The sequence below is a fragment of the Vigna unguiculata genome, chromosome 4, assembly GCF_004118075.2.
Source record: "Vigna unguiculata cultivar IT97K-499-35 chromosome 4, ASM411807v1, whole genome shotgun sequence".
Classification (NCBI taxonomy): domain Eukaryota; kingdom Viridiplantae; phylum Streptophyta; class Magnoliopsida; order Fabales; family Fabaceae; genus Vigna; species Vigna unguiculata.
This window is the reverse complement of record NC_040282.1, coordinates 5,210,221-5,230,089: the sequence shown is the minus strand read 5'-3', so window position 1 is coordinate 5,230,089 and position 19,869 is coordinate 5,210,221. Positions and strand designations below refer to the sequence as shown.

The 19,869-nt window shown below is 28.4% G+C and overlaps 1 protein-coding gene across 1 annotated transcript; it reads right to left on the bottom strand.

The window, feature by feature from the left end:
- Positions 1–483: 483 nt before the first annotated feature.
- Positions 484–7,349, bottom strand: LOC114182062 (polypyrimidine tract-binding protein homolog 1-like). The gene is made up of 10 exons (XM_028068811.1): positions 7,173–7,349; positions 6,516–6,716; positions 3,292–3,354; positions 2,666–2,739; positions 2,477–2,572; positions 2,262–2,319; positions 2,099–2,185; positions 1,950–2,031; positions 1,631–1,743; positions 484–789 (listed from the first exon to the last, which is right to left on the bottom strand). The coding sequence occupies exons 1-10, from the start codon at positions 7,347–7,349 to the stop codon at positions 484–486; spliced, it is 1,257 nt and encodes a 418-aa protein (XP_027924612.1).
- Between the last annotated feature and the right edge of the window lie 12,520 nt (positions 7,350–19,869).

Below are 19,869 nucleotides of genomic sequence, written 5' to 3'. Positions count from 1 at the left end.
AACGGTGATTGACGATAATTCCTTCCATGTATTTGGCATCATCAATCGAACAAAATTCAAGAAAAGAGACAATCTGAACTTTTAAAATAAATAAATAACTGATAAGAAAATTGTCTCGCTGAAAATACAAACAATTATCTTTTGGGACAATTGTTTATTATAATTTATAATATCGTATTTACCATTCTATTATATATATTTATAACATCATATTTAATGACTAACATATTTTTTTATTCTTTCAAAAACTATATAGATGTTGAGTAAAGTGATTATTTGCCGAATAAAAGAAATATAAATTAGCAACAAAGATAAAATAGTCAATACTGGAAAAGATTGAGTAATATGAGAAAATGCATGAAAGTATTATACTAGAATGATTAGAAATTGAAATTGAAATTACAATCAATTCTTTAATATATGACTAGAGTTATTAAAGGTATGTGAGTGCCCAAGATTTTGATAGAGTAGTTGATGTATAAGCTAGTAACCATAATAATAAGGTTGTATAGGAAAAAACCCTAAATAAGGTTCCATCTGAGGTGAGAAAGCAGGAACTACATGTGGAGTGATTTGTATGTAACCTGTGGGAACCATAGGGTTGCTTTGTCCAACACCATAGTCATAAGCTTCATCAGGAAAAGTAGCAGGTGCACATATGTAACAGTAGGGATAAGCATTAGGGTTCATAGATGCTGCATGAGGATTCTGCCAACCTGTTGCTGCAACTTGTGCTACAGACACACTCTGTTCAGGCTTTGAATAGTCTCTACTTTTGTCCCCATAAGGCTACAACCAAAACAGTTAACACTCAAATCAAATTCACCTATAATAACCATACAAACATTAAAGGATTAGGTAGGTTTAATTTTTTTTTTTTTCAACTTCTTATTTTCGTGAATTTTTAGATCAGAAGTATATATAATTGTCAAAAATTTCACATCGATTATAAATAAAACTAATTTACAATATATAAATAAGTGTAAATTTTATTTAATTGATAAATTTTGTAAAGTTAAATTAAGTTTAAAATTCATTTTTTTAAGATATATCAAAATAAATGATCGGAAGTCTTTTTCACTCATGAGTAATATGACATCAATTATCCTATGGTAAAGGTTAAGTAGGTCGGATTACAGTCAAACTGTAATGCTTCTTAGGTCTATAAGGAGGGATATCACTGGTGAAAATAAACACCGTCTAACTACATAAGGTATTGACACCACTCTTAATCCAAAATCTTGACTCACACTTAGATTCCTAACAGAACTAGTGTCTCGCATTTGATTCCTAGTAAATAATTATTAAGGGATAGAAATTGCTCTGAATGAATTACAGCTTCATTAAACACTATAGCTTTTGGTCCAATAATAAATTATCTAACACTAATTTATTTATTATCTCTCAACTTGTGTATTTTTTTAAAAGGGTTAGAGCACCCCTTAAGTGTTCTCCTATAATTTATTTATGCTTTGTTAATAAAAAAAATAAATCTAACACTAAATTCATGAAAAAAAATGATAAAGTTAAAGTTGAGTGAAGTGTGAATAACAACAGAATCAATTCTGATAAAAAGAAAAGAGTATTGTTTGTAAGAACAACTTTTTCCCTGATGAAGACTAACTCATACCTTTACATTGATATCAGTGTGACGAGAGTATGCCAAATGAAGCTTACAATAGCCACCTTCATATATACAGTGACCCTCAAGAATATTTTTTGCAGCTTTTGCTGTGGCCACATCTGCATCACCAATAGAACCAAAACATGATGTGTCAATCAAAGGATGCATGATTATCCTAATAAAACTAATGAGAATTTCAATAATAATTAACTTCATAAAACAAAAATAATATTTTGTTAGCGAAATAGTAATTAATCCATATATATTTATAAGGGCAAAAGGTACTAAACCCTAGAAAACTTATTGAGTAAATGACGATTGATACCATGGTACTGAATCAGTGCGTGAGTTCGACCGTTCTTTTTAAATATATAAATTTTGTGCACAGTTCCAATTTCAGAGAACACCTGCAACATGTAAACTGCATTAGTATAAAGATGAAAATTTGAATGAAATTGAGAAACACAAACTCACCCCATGAAGAACATCTAGAGTGACATCATGGACCATATTCTCGAATGATACTAAAAGAACATGGTTGTCAGCAGTTCGAGGTATTGGCTGAACATCATAAATCGTTAGCACATAACATACGATAAACAAACAAGGAGAACATAAATTCATCACAGAAAAATACCTGCAATGCCCTAGCAATAGTAGCCTCGTTAACAGGAAGAGTAGCATTTGTGTAGTCCCTGTAAACTCGTAAAAAATGTATTAATATAACACAGAAAAGTATCTAATTAACAAGATCTTGTAAAATTATATGAGTTTTTAATGTGAACATTAAAACAATGCCATGCAAAAATCTGAAAAGGTAACAAAATTAAGATATATGATGTTCATTATTACCTGCTACGATTAGACTGGAACTTGATATTAAGATCTCGATGGCCTGAGTATGCAATGCGAAAGTTACAATCACCAATACGGTCTGGCAGCAAGGATCTGTATACAAAAACCATAAGTTAATCAGAAAAATTAAGATTTATTCAACAGTTGATCACCAAATTAAAGAGGAAATGTAAAAGCACTGCTTGCCTGGGTATGTTTTTTCCGTCCAGTGCTTCCTTAGCAGAAGAAGCAGATTCAATATCAGCAAACTGAATCAAAGCCTGCCCAAAAATAACGGTGAATATATGTACACGAGTTATAGGGTGACTTAGTGGTAAAATTGGAATGGAGGACGAGAGAGGTCGTGAGTTCAGCTTCTCGTTAACAAAATACTATCAACTAATATTTATCGATAAAAAAAAGTAAATATATATCAACTAACAACTTTTAATCACTAAAATTGGATATTTATACATGACATACACTACAAGAAAACTATGACCACAAACTATGTTTAAAGACCAATTTAGTAAGTAGAAACTAATTTAGAGACCATTTTTTTTGTAGCCAAAACCTATGGAACTAATGTTAGTGAATTTAGAGACTAACTCATAATAGAAACTATTTTAACTACCAATTTAGAAACCAATTATAATTTTTTGAAACTATTTTAGTTACAAAATTTTTTTAATTTATAAATTGATATTTAAATTAGTCACTGTAGTAACTAATTATTTTTTGTTATTAAAATTGATTATTAATCGATAATTTTGTTGTATTAATAGAGATTATATCTTAGCATTGACACAAGAAGCTCATATAATTCAACTAACCTGGAAACCTGCGTTCTTTTCAAATGTTGAAATTTTTTGTACGAAACCATATTCAGAGAAGACCTGAATAAAAAGAGAAAATAAAAGTATATTTTAACCCCAATTAACAAACATACATTATAAAATAAAAAAGTAGAGGCTATAGGACAAGAAATCACAAAAGTTGACTATATGTCATTTCCTTAGCAATTATGTGTCAAAAGTAAATTCAAAACTATATGAAATTATTCTGGTTAAAAAAATTATGATTAGAGGCTAGGAATTTATGGCAATGTTAATGATCATAGTAAAAAATATGGTTGAGATGGAACAAAGGGATAGGCTCTAATAATAAGCTACAATATCCACAAAAATATTACTCCCTTTGATGCACCAAAAGCATAGAAGCAACCAAATGGGTTAAAGAATGCACTTTGATGTGACTATGTCAACTCCTTTTTGTGCTTTCGAGTTCCATTTGAGGCAAATTCAAGGAAGGAATCAACTTCAATGGTATTTAGAGTTTTTATAGGCTATGGGTCTAAAAAAATTGATAAGAGGGATTCAACATATTCGTAAGTTATCAAATGATTTTAGGAGCAATGTTCTATTTATTGTTCTTCGATTTGTAGAGAAAACTATTATGTATAGATTTTTCAACAAGATTTTTGCCTTTTTTTTTGTATTTAATTCGTAATAAATATATTTTTACGTATTTATAAATACCTAACCAAATAAGAAATGAACTGCTTGAAATAGAGAGTTTGAAATGTTAAAAACGAGGAAGAATGAGTTGTCAATGAGTAAACTTTAAAATTGTCCCATTCAATGAATCAATGATGTTGTAAAGAATAGAAATTTTTTTATTAGCCTACTAAAAACATTTGAAGTTAGTTGAATCTAATGTAAAGGGCAATTTTCCTCCTTTCAAACATGTAAAAGTAACACTTATTTGTCAATAAGTTGTTAGTATAAGAGAATACTTCAAAATTAGAGTAACAATGGTAAGAACCGGGAAAATAGAGAGATCTAGTGCATATTTAAGTAGATTTAAACTCAACAATGATATGTACAAAAATTCGACTTCATTGATGAATAACCCGAAATTAAATATAACATGTTTAAGCCTACTAAAGCATGTTCAGATTGAAAAATTGTGCAATGTATTAATATAAATATATATATATATATATATATATATATATATATATATATATATAACTATGCATTTAGTGTTAGTGGTTTGATTTATGTTTTGGATGAATTGATTTATCATCTTATTTAATTGATTTCGATTGAGTTGAGAAAATAATCTTAAATTTAAGGTCCAATCAAAACATTTAATGCGTTTGAATGCTAGAAATATATTTGAATGTTTTAACTGAGTCAAATTGTACTTAAAACAAAGGTTCAATCATTAGTAGTTGAGGAATCAATGGTTAAAGTCCTTAGATTTTTAAAGTCAGGAAATTGATTTAGATTGAGTCATTCAATTTTAGTGACACCGGATAATTGTATTATTATATATTAATTAAATTAGTGGTAGAATTGTTGAAGAAGATAGGTGAAGTTCAATCTCAAAATGTTTATATATATATATATATATATATATATATATATATATATATATATATATATATATATAAAAGTTATTTTAATCTTACTTAGTCCCTATTTCAATTCTTCATAATACTTTGTCAAACACTGTTTTGTTGCAAGTCAATGAATTTGATATTTTAAACTAGTCCATATGGATACGATACTTGTTTTGGTGCTACAACTGACTCAGTACACTCGATAAAAGGTAAGAAAGATACCAACATCACACCAAAGAAATGTTCTTGAAGTCTTCTAACATCCTTGATTAACTTGAAGAAAGTAGGTAACACTAACAATATTGATCTACTCAAACATATTCTTCAATTTTTATTTTTTTTGCCTTTTACTTACCAACCCCTATGAAATATGATGAGAAATAGGAATGAGATTGAAATGTCTCCTTGTCTAATACCTTATGATGGACTTTTAGCTAGACTTCCATTAACTAATACTGAAGTTGATGATGATGATCACATATAAACTCTTATCCACTCAATCCATCTTCTACAAAAGTTGAGTTTTTTAACACATAGTATAAGAACTTCCACATGATGGAATTGTCTTTAATACATAGTTTCTTCTTTCTTTTATCTCATCCACCACTTCGTTTGCCACCAATACCCTATCTAACATATTCTTGTTCCCAAGAAAACAACTTGGAATTCATCAATCACCTTGTTTTGTAAAACATTATTTTCAGCAATATGTTGGATAGGATTTGACTCATTTATTCCTAAATGATTTTCATATTTAGGGATCAAAGTGAAAAAAATAAATAAAGGCATTTCGTCCCCTTTTCCATATGCCCTTAATCCATATATGCCTTCATAATGTCTTCCTTCATCATAATCCATAATTCTCTTATAAATTTTAAGTTAAAGTCAATTGGTCTCAGAATTTTACTTTGTTCATACTCTCACACTATTATTCAAAAGGGAAGTTTACTGGTTGTGAATACATGCTTGTTGATTAATTTAGATTAGTTCAAGGTCACGTTTTAAAGAATAATTTTTTTTATTTTATAAATAAAGAATGGGTTTGCTATGTATAGGTTATATATATATATATATATATATATATATATATATATATATATATATATATATATATATATATATATATATATATATATATATATATATATATATATATATATATATATATATATATATATATATATATCCAAATTAATAATGTGAAATCAAATTTTAAAAAATGAGTTTTAAGTTTAATTAAATTTTATAAAATTTATTTATAAGACAATATTTATATTTTTTTATTGTTATAAATTTATATTTTTAGAAGTCTCGTGTCAATTAGAATAAGATCGATTGATTTATATACATAGATACAAATCTTATTTTATAAATCAATTTTTTTAAGGTTGAATTAAATTTAAAACTTATTTCTTAACCATTTTATCACTATTTTATCACTATTTTTAAGATAAACTTTTTTCAAATGAACTATGATATTTTGATAAACTTTTTGTATTTTGCAAAATTTATTTTTTAGATTGTATTAAATTTTTCTTTCATCCATGACGAGTACGAGTATATATCGTAAAAATTTATCAACAAAACTTTGTTATTTTCCTTCCCAAACCCAATTAAGTGGAGGACAACCTACTAAAATATAGGACTTACCGAGCGCATGCCATCAATGCTTACATCTCCAGCTTTCACATCTTCCATGGTTACCAGCAGGATATTTCCTTTGGCGAATCTGGTAACAACAATTTCTGGTCTATCAGAATACTGAATATAGATATTTCTTCCATGAAGTTGAACAGGATCTGGAGACGAAGCATAGTTTGAAACCATTGAAATGGCTTCATTTATATCTGCCTGTTAAACATTTGAACTTAACATGTGAGAAGAGAACCATGACTTCAAAAATCAACAAGCCAAAGTCCAGATTTCATTACAAAGTATCCATTCTAATTATCATGATTATATTCATTCATTTAACTTCATTCATATTCCACAAAAATGAAAACCTAAAAGGGTCATTACATTCTATCCTAAATCTTTTCCATAAATCTTCATAATCTAACATGTTCAATGTTCTTGTATAAAGACCTAGCATTCTTAACGTTGTTAATTGGATTCGTATCATACCATAATATATGACAGTTTATATAAATATATATTTTGTTTGTTACAAGACAAGTATAAAGTATACACCTAGGTTTGTCTCACTCAAATAATAATAGAACATGCATTCATGAATAGAAAAGAGAACAGAAAACATAGATATATATATATATATATATATATATGAAAGAGAGTGAAAGAACTTACAAACTCAGCAAAACCCTGGTTCTTATTGGGTCCAACATTGCACAAAAGATTAACCACTTTACCGAAAGGAGTACACAACTCTACGAGATCCTCATGAGAGCAGTGTTCAGGAAGGTTTCGAAAGTGCACCACCTTCGAAGCAGGCACTGTTTCGTCAATTCTGAGGGAAGAAGCCATGGAAATAGAGTGAATGAGCAAAGTGTTTGATGAAATAGGAGAGAGAAATGTGCTTTGGATTCAGAGAAAAGTTTGAGAGTGATTAGAAAGTGTTTGTGAAGAAAATACGTTAGAAACAACACACTAGAGAGAAAAAGATAGAGACAAAGATACCCTAAAAACGATGACGTGGAGGGTGAACTTATTACATTATGTGGGTTTGTTTTAATTTAGTCATAACGGTTAAGAAAAATCATAAATGCTTATTAATTTAATCTTTTTACTTTATTATTGTTTCAGGAAATTAATTAGTACATGCTATATATAAATATTTACAATTTAATTAAAGATGTTTAATTATCCGTGTGCGTTAAACTTTCGGTCCAACGGTGCAATCATCATACAGGTGGATTAAATCGTGTGCATTGTTTAAATTTAATCATATGGCTGAGAAAATTCATGTATATTCAAATTTTTTTATTTGATTTTGATATTTGGGAATTTATTTAATACATGGTGTAAATAGGTTTCTTTTGAAAGACATTTATTTATAAGTATTGTGGATTTAAAACTTTCAATAGAAAACCAAAATAGGTTTTATGGTTAGTGGACAAATTTATTATATAGTGTATTTTATAATTGAATGAAAGTGTGATTGTATATCGTTAATGAATGAAACTATTTTCTCTAATTAAAATGTACTAATATATAATTTTTCGCATTATTATTTAACTATAAATTACGGTGTATAATATTTTTACACAATAATTTAAAAATTATTAAGGATTTTTCACTTTTTATAATAATTATTTTAAATTTTAAGATAGTTTTATTAACACTGAGCGTGTGAAAATTTTATACCGACCTTGCATTAAAAATAAACATAAAAATTTTATCTATGCGTTTAAAATATGTTATATTTTCTTATTTATTTTTATATGAAATTAAATATCTACTTATTGTTACTATGTTAATTAATACATTAGAATATTATATGATATTAAATTATTTAGTTTATAACGTTCAATTGTTTTTCTCTCATTTTTTAAAATGTTTTGTTTTCTCTCTTTTTACTTTTTCAAAGCGACTTATTATTACCGTTAAATAGTTCATACATCAGTTCATACATCGGAGTGAAAATTGTTTTCAATTTTTCTGCGAAATATCCTAAACATTTACGGAAAAACATGACCATAAATATCCTATACATATTCTATGATCGTAAATATAATATATAATTATCATAAATGTAAAAAAACCTATCATTAGTTTCATATAACATAATATTATATACTTATAGTATGTATATCTCATCGTATTTTATTTATTTCTATATGTAATTATATTTATATTTGAAACAGGTGAAATATAAATATTTTATTAATTAAGTTAAATCATTTATAAATAAAATAAATGATTATTTAATATTATACTCAAAATTCACACACACGTATTTTGAATTTTGCTTGATGTAACGCATTTGTTAAAGAAAAGTCTAATAATCATGATTTTGATTATTTGATTAAGTGTTGAAAATAATAAAGTATGAAATATGGTTATACTTTGTGTGTGATTGTTTATTAATTGAAATACTCTAATTTAGAAGGATTATTTTACTAGTTTAAAGTATTATATATGATAAAAAAACATAAACAAACATAAATATATAAGATATAAAATTCAAGTTAAACTATTTAGATATAATTATTCTTTCATTAACTAGAAGATTTATACACATATATCTTATCCGCACAATCATTTGATCATCATAGCAGATGGATAATAGAGATGGCAAATAAATTTGTCCCCGTGGTATTGTCCAAACTCATTTCCGTTTTTACGGAGAATCCCCGCATTGACTGAGTATGGGTATGGGTATGGGAAATTTCCGACTTTTTCAATTGAATATGGGGATGAGTATGGGGATGTACATATCCCCGCCATAATACTCGTCCCCGTTTAAATTATTAAAATATTATCAATTAATTAAGTAACCATATATATATATATATATATATTATTTTTTATTTCTTCCAATTATTTTGGTTTGTCATGAAACTCATTTGTATCTCAATTATATTTTTCATCTTATCATAACATTTATGTAATTAAAAAATATGTATGTCAATTAAAATATTTTATGTCTCACATTTGAATATTTCTATTATTTTTTAATATTTTTATTTATTGTATATTTTCCTTTCACATAAAAATGTTTAATACTCTCAATTTAATTATTTAATAGCACAAACCTTTCGTTTACTAGGTAATATAAAAAAACTCCTTTACTTATTACTATTATTATTATTATTATTATTATTATTATTATTATTATTATTATTAGTTTTTGTTTCATTTGAAGAACTCTTTTGTTTCACTAAAATAATTTTTGTTATTTCTCAACCATTGAGTAAATATGTTGATATTTAAAAAGTTTTCTTAGATATCTAAGATATTTTTCAACTTATCATACCATTAATTATACATTTGTTGTCCTTTGTGCGATTTCTTTCAATAGTCTCTCAAATTGTTAGTAAACATTTTTTAATTTTTTAATATTATTATTTCTTGTTTATTTTCATTATGTAGAATACTATTTCGATATATTTTATCTATTTATTTTTTATTTTTTAACTCATTATCAATCATACTGTAATTTGTTCAGTATAATTGTATAAATAACTTTTATTTACTACAATATAAAAATTTAATGTAATTGTCATAAATACTTTTTTTATCACCATTCAACATAATTGAAGTTCAAAAGATACAAGATATATGTTAAAATTTTATTATTATGGTTATTATTTGTTCTCTATATCATTTTGATCAAGTAATGTATTATAACTTTTATTAGTGTATAAAAAAAGAGATTCATTAGAATTTAAAAGATTGAAGTAAAAAATTATTCAAAATATATTTTAATTTGAATATTTGTTTTCCTTTTATTTTTTTAAAAAATATTTTAAAATTTTATCAACTAGGTTTCATTAATGTTTGCAAATTTAATAAATGTGTTGGTTCTCATGAAAATTTATTTGGTATTATAATTTAAAATATAAACAATTATAATTTATTTTAAACTTTTATTATGATTATTATTTGTTCTTTGTATCATTTTGGTCAATGATGTATTATAACTTTTATTAATGTATAAAAAAAATATTCATTAGAATTTAAAAGATTGAAGTAAACAAACATTTAAAATATATTTTAATTTGAATATTTGTTTTTCTTTTATATTTTTTAAAAAATATTTTTAAATTTTATCAACTAGGTTTCATTAATGTTTGTAAATTTAATAAATGTGTTGGTTCTCATGAAATTTTATTTGGTGTTATAATCTAAAATGTAAACAATTATAATTTATTTTAAACTTTTATTATGATTATTATTTGTTCTTTGTATCATGTTGATCAAATGTTGTATTATAACTTTTATTAGTGTATAAAAAATAGATTTATTAGAATTTAAAAGATTGAAGTAAACAAACATTTAAAATATATTTTAATTTGAATATTTGTTTTTCTTTTATATTTTTTTAAAAAATATTTTTAAATTTTATCAACTATGTTTAACTAATATTTGCAAATTTAATCATTGTTTTGGTTCTCATGAAATTTTATTTGGTATTGTAATCTAAAATGTAAATAATTATAATTTATTTTTAAGTATTTGATATCGACATCATTCTAATATTGAATATTTATTAATATTATGTTTCCTTAATCATAATTTTGTATTATTTTATAAAGATTAATTAAAATTAATATTGAAGTAGTAAGAAAATAGGTATGGATATGGGTATGAGATTATACCCGTTAGCCGGTGGAGATGAGGATGAGACAAAAGTTTGATACCCGTTGGGTTTGAGTATGGGGATGGGGATGAATTTTTTTTACAGGGATGGATATAAGATAGCGAAACTTGTGCCCGTCCCGCCCCGTTGCCATCCCTAGTGGATAACAATGCAAGTTAATGCAATTATAATAAATTATATATATATATATATATATATATCTTAAATTTCAACAAAATTTGTTTCTTCTTAATCATCAACTTCTCATATAATATACCATAATTATAACTTGTTTAGTCCATCACTAATCAACCCACATGGACCAAAACATAACACAAACAATTAACAGTCCGACGACTCAAACTAATTGGCTCAAACAATCTATTAACATTTCAACAAGAATTAAACGTCTACACAAAAATTGTATGAACCTCTCTCGACTCTCACACTAGATATTAGGGGTGGCAATATGTGTCTGACCTGCAAACCCGCAAAAATAATGTGGAAGGGGCCAGGATAGTGAACTCGCAGGCCCATAGTGGCCCGACCCGTAGAAGCCCGTAGCTCGTTTGAGCTAGCCCGCAAGTTCGCATAAAAAAACTTGCACTTGTGTATATTAATTACTTTTTTCTTGATCATTGCATTAACGTTTCAAATTCTTGTATGCTGGAAAAGACAAGTATTATGTATTTTTTTAATGTACTAAAATTTGAAGAATACATTGTGCATATCAAAATACGAATATGAATATGATGAAAATGTTGAATTATCAATTTATCATCTAACTCTCCAAAGTCTTTGCTTAATTTTATGAACTTGTTAAAGTTTCCCAATATTTTGAACATTAAAAGTTTTATCATAAGAATTTAAAAAATTAAAAATTAAAAAAAAAACGGGCTGGCCCGCGGGCTTGCTGACCCACACTTATCTAGGATAGGCCAGACTTTTCCGCCCGCATTGAAAATGTGGGGCCAAGCAGGTCAACCCGCATTGTACGGGTCAGGCCTAAACGAGTCGGGTCGGCCCACATTGCCACCCCTACTAGATATACTTTTATATGTGAGTTGGATATTAACAGAGTCAAGATAATCTCCTTAAATTCCCTTTCAATACACCATAAACTCGATTAAATGGATTACATAAAACAACATTACATCACTTTCCTTATCTCAAACCAGTTTCATCGTCACATAAAAACACTCACACACTCACACACAAATATAGACATAAAGACCCAGATAGACAAACAAAACATGGACACACACAGACACATACACACACACACACACTCACTCACACACGCAAACACAGACACATACACACACTCACACCCACACCCACCCACCCTCGCACACTCATGCACACATATAAAAGGGGTCACAAACACCCACCTACCCACCTACACACACATACACAAACACATAGACACGCACACGCACGCACACACACACACACACACATAAATGGGTTATGAAACCTATTAATTCAACTTTCCTTTCTTGGAAATCAGTTATACACTTTATCGTTCTCATATCAATTAATTCATTACTTAATTCATCTCAAGCATTATCACAAACAGAAAATTAAAAGAAAAAAAATTTAAGTTCCTAAATCTTAAATTGGTTACTCTCGCTCAACATGTTATACTCTTGCCTAGTGAGACCCTCCTATAAAGTATCTCGCTCAACGAGTAATATGACTCGCCCAACGACCTTGATTAGCCTAGGCTATCTAGATTTTTGTTAAAACCTTTCATCTGGCGAATGTCTCACTAGCTTAACGAATAAGACCATTGAGATCATTTTTCACAAACTCACCCAGTGAGCCTTGTCTCGCTCAACAAGTGGGGTCACCCTTACTTCTCTGACATTCATAAAACATATTTTCACTCTCAATATCCATATCACTCACTTAGCGAGTTTGCATAATCTGCAAATGTGAAATCCAATATATCATACTAATATAACATTGTTTTGTTTGTCAAATAATATAGCATTGTGCAGTCTTATTTCTACGTCTGATAAACATTAACATGCTCAAACATACACACAATAGTATTAAGTTGGCATCATACTTTACGCATATATTTATGCTCATTCCAAGGTGTATGAAATGTTTTTTCATTATGTATGATTGGCTGAATTCGCTCTACAATTTCTATAACATCAACAATCTTTTGAAACTTACACTAAGTTTGTTTTACTTCATCAATTTCCTTATGTTTTTTTTTTGTCAACTTTGAAAAAGATTTTATGGATTTGCATTTTTGGATAAATTCAAGTAAATGCTATTTAGGCAAGACATAATAAATCCAACCAACTATTACGATGTCACTTGAAGGGTAACATCCAAATATAAAATAAAATAATATATATGTTATAAAAAAAATCTTTTTTATTTTATCAATTAAAAATAAAACTAAATTATAATATATATATATATTTATATAATAAAATATATAAGTTAAGTTTACGTAAATATGTATATATATTTATTACAGATAAACTTGTATATATGTATATAATAATAGGTAAACTGACATATTGTTATATAATAAAAAAAAAGAGAAAAAGAGAAAAAAACTCACCACAATTCTTTGCTCCATGCTCCACGTAATTGAATTAGATAAGATGACCATAAATGCCATTTGAGATTTAATGCAATTACAGGTTAGAAAAGAAAAAAAAATGGGGAGCTTAATCCATAAGAAACAAAACTAACGAAAGAATTTGAAAGAAGAAAAAATTGAATGGTGGGTGTTTTCTAACCAAATGAACTAAACGTAATCATTATGCATGTAGTATAAATAGGGGTGGTGAATGTGAAAGAAAAACGGAGACAGTAAGATAAAAAAAAAAGAGAAGAGGAGTTTGTGAGTTTGAAATTGGTAGTGAAGTAAAAAAGAAGAAGAAAGCTAAAACGTTCACAAAGTTTTGGGATATATCTTTCATAATAACTAAGGTAAGGGGAGGAGACATCTATCATTTTATTTACTTTGATTACTTTTATCTATTCATAATTATTTTTATCTCTATAAGTGAGATGTCCCTAACCTCATTTTAATTTATATTTAGTTCTCGTTCCTATTTATTTATTTATTTTTATCTCCAGTTGTGCATAAGTCCTATTTACTCAATTTATATTTACTCTCATTTACTTATTTATATTTATCTCCAGTTACGTACTGGTCCTTTTTATTTATTTATATTTATTTTAATTATTCATTATTTATTTATATAATTATATGTTTTAATATTAAAATAAAATTTATGATAAATAAATATTTGATTATTATAGTTGGAGGTATGACCTTGAGAATTTAAACGAGTTAGTATTACTCAAGATGAAATGTTCTTGAGTTACTTTGTTGGCCATGAGCTCATATATCCTGACTAGTCACTACAAAATTAATCAATATCTTTATAAAGTATAATAAAATCCAGTTTTATGGATTTGGGAGAATTTTCATTTTATTTTATCTTATTATGATATGCTGTATTTTTTTATGTGATATTTGTCTCACTTCCCTATTTTATGATTGTGTGTGAAAAACAAAATTTTATAACCTTATCATAGATGGTTGCTCCCAACATGCTTGATCCCTTCTTCGCCGACATTGTGGTTGTTTTCCTGGACAATGCATGACAAACCAATGTAGTGAATAATTTTGTAAAATTTCAGGAAACGGGAAACTCTACCATTACTTTTCTCTCTGCTCCAAACATGCCAATTGTCACCGAAGGACAAATCGGAGTTACCTTCTATTTACCCTTAACAGTCCAAGTGAACCTTATCCATAACCTTTTTCCTCCACCTGTTTGAAGGCCAATATATGATGGGAAATTGTAAATTAATAACACTCCTTCCTCTTCTAGTGTAGGAAATATAAGATGTACTAAACGGTGTGGATATAAGATGCATACAGTATTGTACATATATATATATATATATATATATATATATATATATGAGAATATTTTAATTATGTGATATGTTATTGTAAAATTATGTTTCAATTTTTTTTAGTATAATATAGAAAATAATATAAATAATAAATAATAGTTAAGTATAATTAGACATCATTGTATAATTTTGACTCTAAATTTTATAAGTATATTGTAGAAAATAATAATAATAAATAAATAAATAGAAATTTTTTTGTCACATTTGATGGCATCAAAGCCACGTTTCATACGAGATCTGTGAAATGTGCTCATTATTTTTTTTACTAACTCATACGATTTCAGATGGCAAACAATAGGAGGAATAATGAATTAATTGAAGCAATGCAAGCTATCCTAGACATGGTTGTTGCTCTAATAAGGAGTTAAAGGTCTGAAGGAAATCTTGAATCACAAGGTTTAGCTGAATTTAGGAGAAACAAACCCCCACAATTTTCTAGAGGGTATGATCCAGAAAAAGCTAAATTATGGATTAAGGAAATGGAGAAAATATTTTGAGTTATGAACTGTGCTGACAACCAAAAGGTGAATTATGTTGTATTTATGTTAATAGGAGAAGCTGAATATTGGTGGGATGATACCAGAAGATTACTTGAAGGAGGAAGAATAATTATTACCTGGGATGTATTTAGAACAAAGTTTTTAGAAACATATTTCCCTAATGATGTGAGGAGAACAAAAGAAATAGAGTTTATGCAGTTGAAGCAAGGAAGTATGACAGTAGGGGAATATGCTTCCAAGTTTGAAGAATTAGGAAAATACTCTACTTTCTTTTATCACCCAGAGGAAAGGATGAAATGTATAAAATTTGAAAATGGACTTAGGGTTGAATTGAGAAAAGCAGTAGGAATACTAGAAGTTGCTGATTTTCCTCGTTTATCCACAAGTGTAGATTTTTGGAAGATTTTGAGAACAACCAAAATATTTTGGACCCCAGACAAATAAAAATAAACACAGTGAGGGAAAACCTTACAATCGCCCACAATGGAGGACCCAATCCAACCAATCTTCATCAGGAAATTCTAGTAGACCTGTATATGATTATATCAGATGCTTTAAATGCGGACAAGGTCATCATGCTAAAGATTGTCATCTAAGGGACCGGTCTGTTTCAAGTATGGGAAACCTGGTCACCTATTCTCTGAGTGTGGACAACATGAGCCACATTTCAATCTAGCTACAACCAAGACAAGACCTACCACAACAGGAAGGGTGTACACCATGACTGGAGTTGAAGCTGCTGAAAACCATGATCTAATTAAAGGTATGTATTTTATTAAAGGGAAAACTTTAAATGTATTGTATGAATTAGGTGCAACTCACTCATTCATTTCCAATTATTGTGTTCAACACCTTAATATGTCGACCTCTTTTCTAAAAACTAGTTTGGTTGTTTCAACTCCCATAAATGACTTGATAATTACCAATAAAGTTTGTTTAGACTATCCATTGTTCATTGAGAATAGGAAATTCCTTGTAAATTTAATATGTCTACCTTTATCTCAATTAGATGTAATCTTAGGTATGGACTGATTATCTTCAATCAAGTCCTTTTGAATTTTGCTGAGAAATCAGTAATATTTTCAAACTCCGAGAATCTTTTAAAATCACCTACCAATTCAAAAAGTGAGCCTTCAAGCAATGAAATTCAAGGGTACTTATTATTATCTTCTATGGAAATAAAAGAGGAAGTTGAGTTGAAAAATATAGCAGTTGTTCAAAATTTTCCTAAAGTCTTTTCCAATTATATTCCTACCCAATAGAGAAATTGAATTTTCAATAAATTTGATGCCTGGAACTGGACCAATATCTATAGCACCATATAGGATGTCACCCTTAGCATAACTGAAGAAACAATTGGAAGAGTTACTTGAAAAACAGTTCATTCGTCCTAGTGCGTCACCGTGGGGAGCATCGATTTTACTAGTTAAGAAGAAAGATGGAAGTTTTAGGTTGTGTGTAGAATACCGTCAATTAAATAAATTTACTATAAAGAATAAATACCCTCTTCCTAGAATAGATGACTTGATGGACCAATTACGAGGAGCCTCCGTATTTTCTAAGATAGATTTAAGGTCAGAATATCATCAAATTAGAGTAAAAGTAGAAGACATACAAAAAACTGCTTTCAAAACTAGGTATGACCATTATGAATATCAAGTGATACCTTTTGGTGTGACCAATGCTCCTGCAATTTTATGGATTATATGAATAGGATCTTCCATCCATTTTTAGATCAATTGATGGTTGTTTTTATAAATGACATTCTTATTTATTCTAAGACTCTTGAGGAACATGAGGAACACTTTTAGATTGTCTTGCAAATCTTGAAAGAAAAGAAATTGTATGCCAAATTTTCTAAGTGTGAATTCTGGTTAGAGGAAGTAAAATTCTTAAGACATGTGATTTCCAATAAGGGAGTGTTAGTGGATCCGACCAAAGTAGAAGCAGTTTTACAATGGGAACCACAAAAAACAGTGACTGAGATTCACATTTTCTCTGTTTGGCAGGATATTGTAGAAGATTCATTGAGGAATTTTCTAAAATAGCTATGCCTTTAACCCAACTCACCAAAAAGGGCCAAGCTTTTGTGTGGACAGAAAAATGTGAGAATAGTTTTCAAGAACTCAAAAAAGATTAACCATTTCTCCTGTTTTAGCATTACCTGATCCTACTAGACACTTTGTTATATTTTTTTATGCTTCCATAATGGGATTAGGTTGTGTTCTTATGCAAGATAGAAGGGTAGTGGCATATGCTTCTAGACAATTAAGAACACGTGAGAAAAAATACCCAACCCATGATTTAGAACTAGTTGTCATTGTTTTGGCAGTTAAGATATGGTGACATTATGTCTATGGTGGTAAGTTTGAAGTTTTTAGTGATCATAAGAGTCTCAAATACTTATTTGACCAAAAGGAATTAAATATGAGACAAAGGAGATGGATGAAATTTCTGAAAGATTATGATTTTGAACTACAATATCATCCAAGTAAGGCAAATGTAGTGGCAAATGCTTTAAGCAGAAAATCTTTACATATCTCCTCACTAATGATCATGAGATGAATTGTTAGAAAAAATTTAAAGACATGAATTTGTTGGTCACCCTAAGCCATGATAAAATGCAATTAAACTCCATTCGGATCACTAACAATTTACAAAAACAAATTCATGAGGCATAGGAAAGTGATGAGTTCATTCAAAGGAAAAAGAAATTGATAGGACAAAAAGATGGAGATAATTTTGTCATAGATAGGACAAGAACTTTAAGATTTAAGGATAGGATGTGTGTACCTAACAATGAAGAAATTAAGAAAATGATTCTAGAGGAAGCACATAAAAGCAAATTAAGCATGCATCCGAGCACAACAAAAATGTATCAAGACCTCAAGAAAACATATAGGTGGCCCAAAATGAAAAGGGAAGTGGCACAATATATAGCAAAATGTCTAGTTTGTAAAAAAGCTAAAATAGAACACCAAAAGCCAACAGGAATGTTACAATCCTTAGATATACCTGAATGGAAATGGGATAGTATAGCAATGGATTTTTTAGTGAGCTTACCACGAACAATTCAAAAATTTGATTCCATATGGGTTATCGTGGATAGATTAACAAAGTCTGCTCACTTCTTACTCATTAACATCAGGTATTCATTGGAGAAATTGACTGAATTGTACATAAGAGAAATTGTGAGGTTGCATGGAGTTCCAACAAGTATTGTGTCTGATAGGGATCCTAGATTTACTTCTAAGTTTTGGGGAAGCTTACATCAGGCCTTAGGGATTAAACTTCATCTTAGCTTAGCATATTAGCCCCAAACTGATGGACAATTAGAAAGAACAATCCAATCTTTGGAAGATTTACTAAGAGCTTGTGAGTTAGAAGATTCTGGTAGTTGGGATCGATGCCTGCCTTTGATTGAGTTCACCTATAACAACAGTTTTCATTCTAGCATAGGTATGGCACCTTATAAGGCATTATATGGGAGAAAATGTAGAACACCTTTGTGTTGGTTTGAGATTGGTGAAAATTTAGTATTAGGTCCTGACATGATTCAACAGACAACAGAGAAAATCCAAATGATTAGGGACAAATTGAGAGCAACTCAAAGTAGACAGAAAAGTTATGCTGACAAGAAAAGACGACCTCTTGAATTTCAAGAAGGTGATCGATCATGTATTCTTGAAAGTAACACCAACCACCGGAATTGGTAGAGTGATGAAATCAAAGAAATTCACTTCCCGATTCATTGGTCCTTACCAAATTCTTAAAAAGATAGGTCTTATTGCTTATCAAATTTATTTACCCCATTCCTTTCCAACCTACATAATGTTTTTCATGTGTCTCAATTAAGAAAATATATTTCTGATCCAACTCATGTGATAAGACCTGATACAATATAATTAAAGAATAACCTTACATTTGGCGCAATGCCAGTACAAATTATGGACAAGAAGGTCAAAGAGCTGAGAGGCAAACAAATTTCTCTAGTAAAAGTCATTTAGAATCAAGCTAATGGAGATACTACATGGAAAATAGAAGAAAAAGTAAGAGGAATTTATCCTCATTTATTTTAGTCAATAAAACAAATTTCGAGGACGAAATTTTTGTAAGTGGAGGAGAATTGTAACATCCAAAGATAAAATAAAATTATATATATATATATATATGTATATATGTTATAAAAAAATATTTTTTATTTTATCAATAAAAAATAAAACTAAATTATAATATATATATATATATGAACAATAAAATGTATAAGTTAAGTTTACAT

Bases quoted from the DNA above. Each gene is read 5' to 3' on its own strand.
- LOC114182062 (XM_028068811.1), bottom strand. From the start codon at position 7,349: ATGGCTTCTTCCCTCAGAATTGACGAAACAGTGCCTGCTTCGAAGGTG. The intron at 2,320-2,476 runs GTAATAATGAAC...ACGAGTTTACAG, and splicing joins TTCCAGTCTAATCGTAGCAG to GGACTACACAAATGCTACTC. The intron at 790-1,630 runs GTATGAGTTAGT...TTTTGGTTGTAG, and splicing joins ACACTGATATCAATGTAAAG to CCTTATGGGGACAAAAGTAG.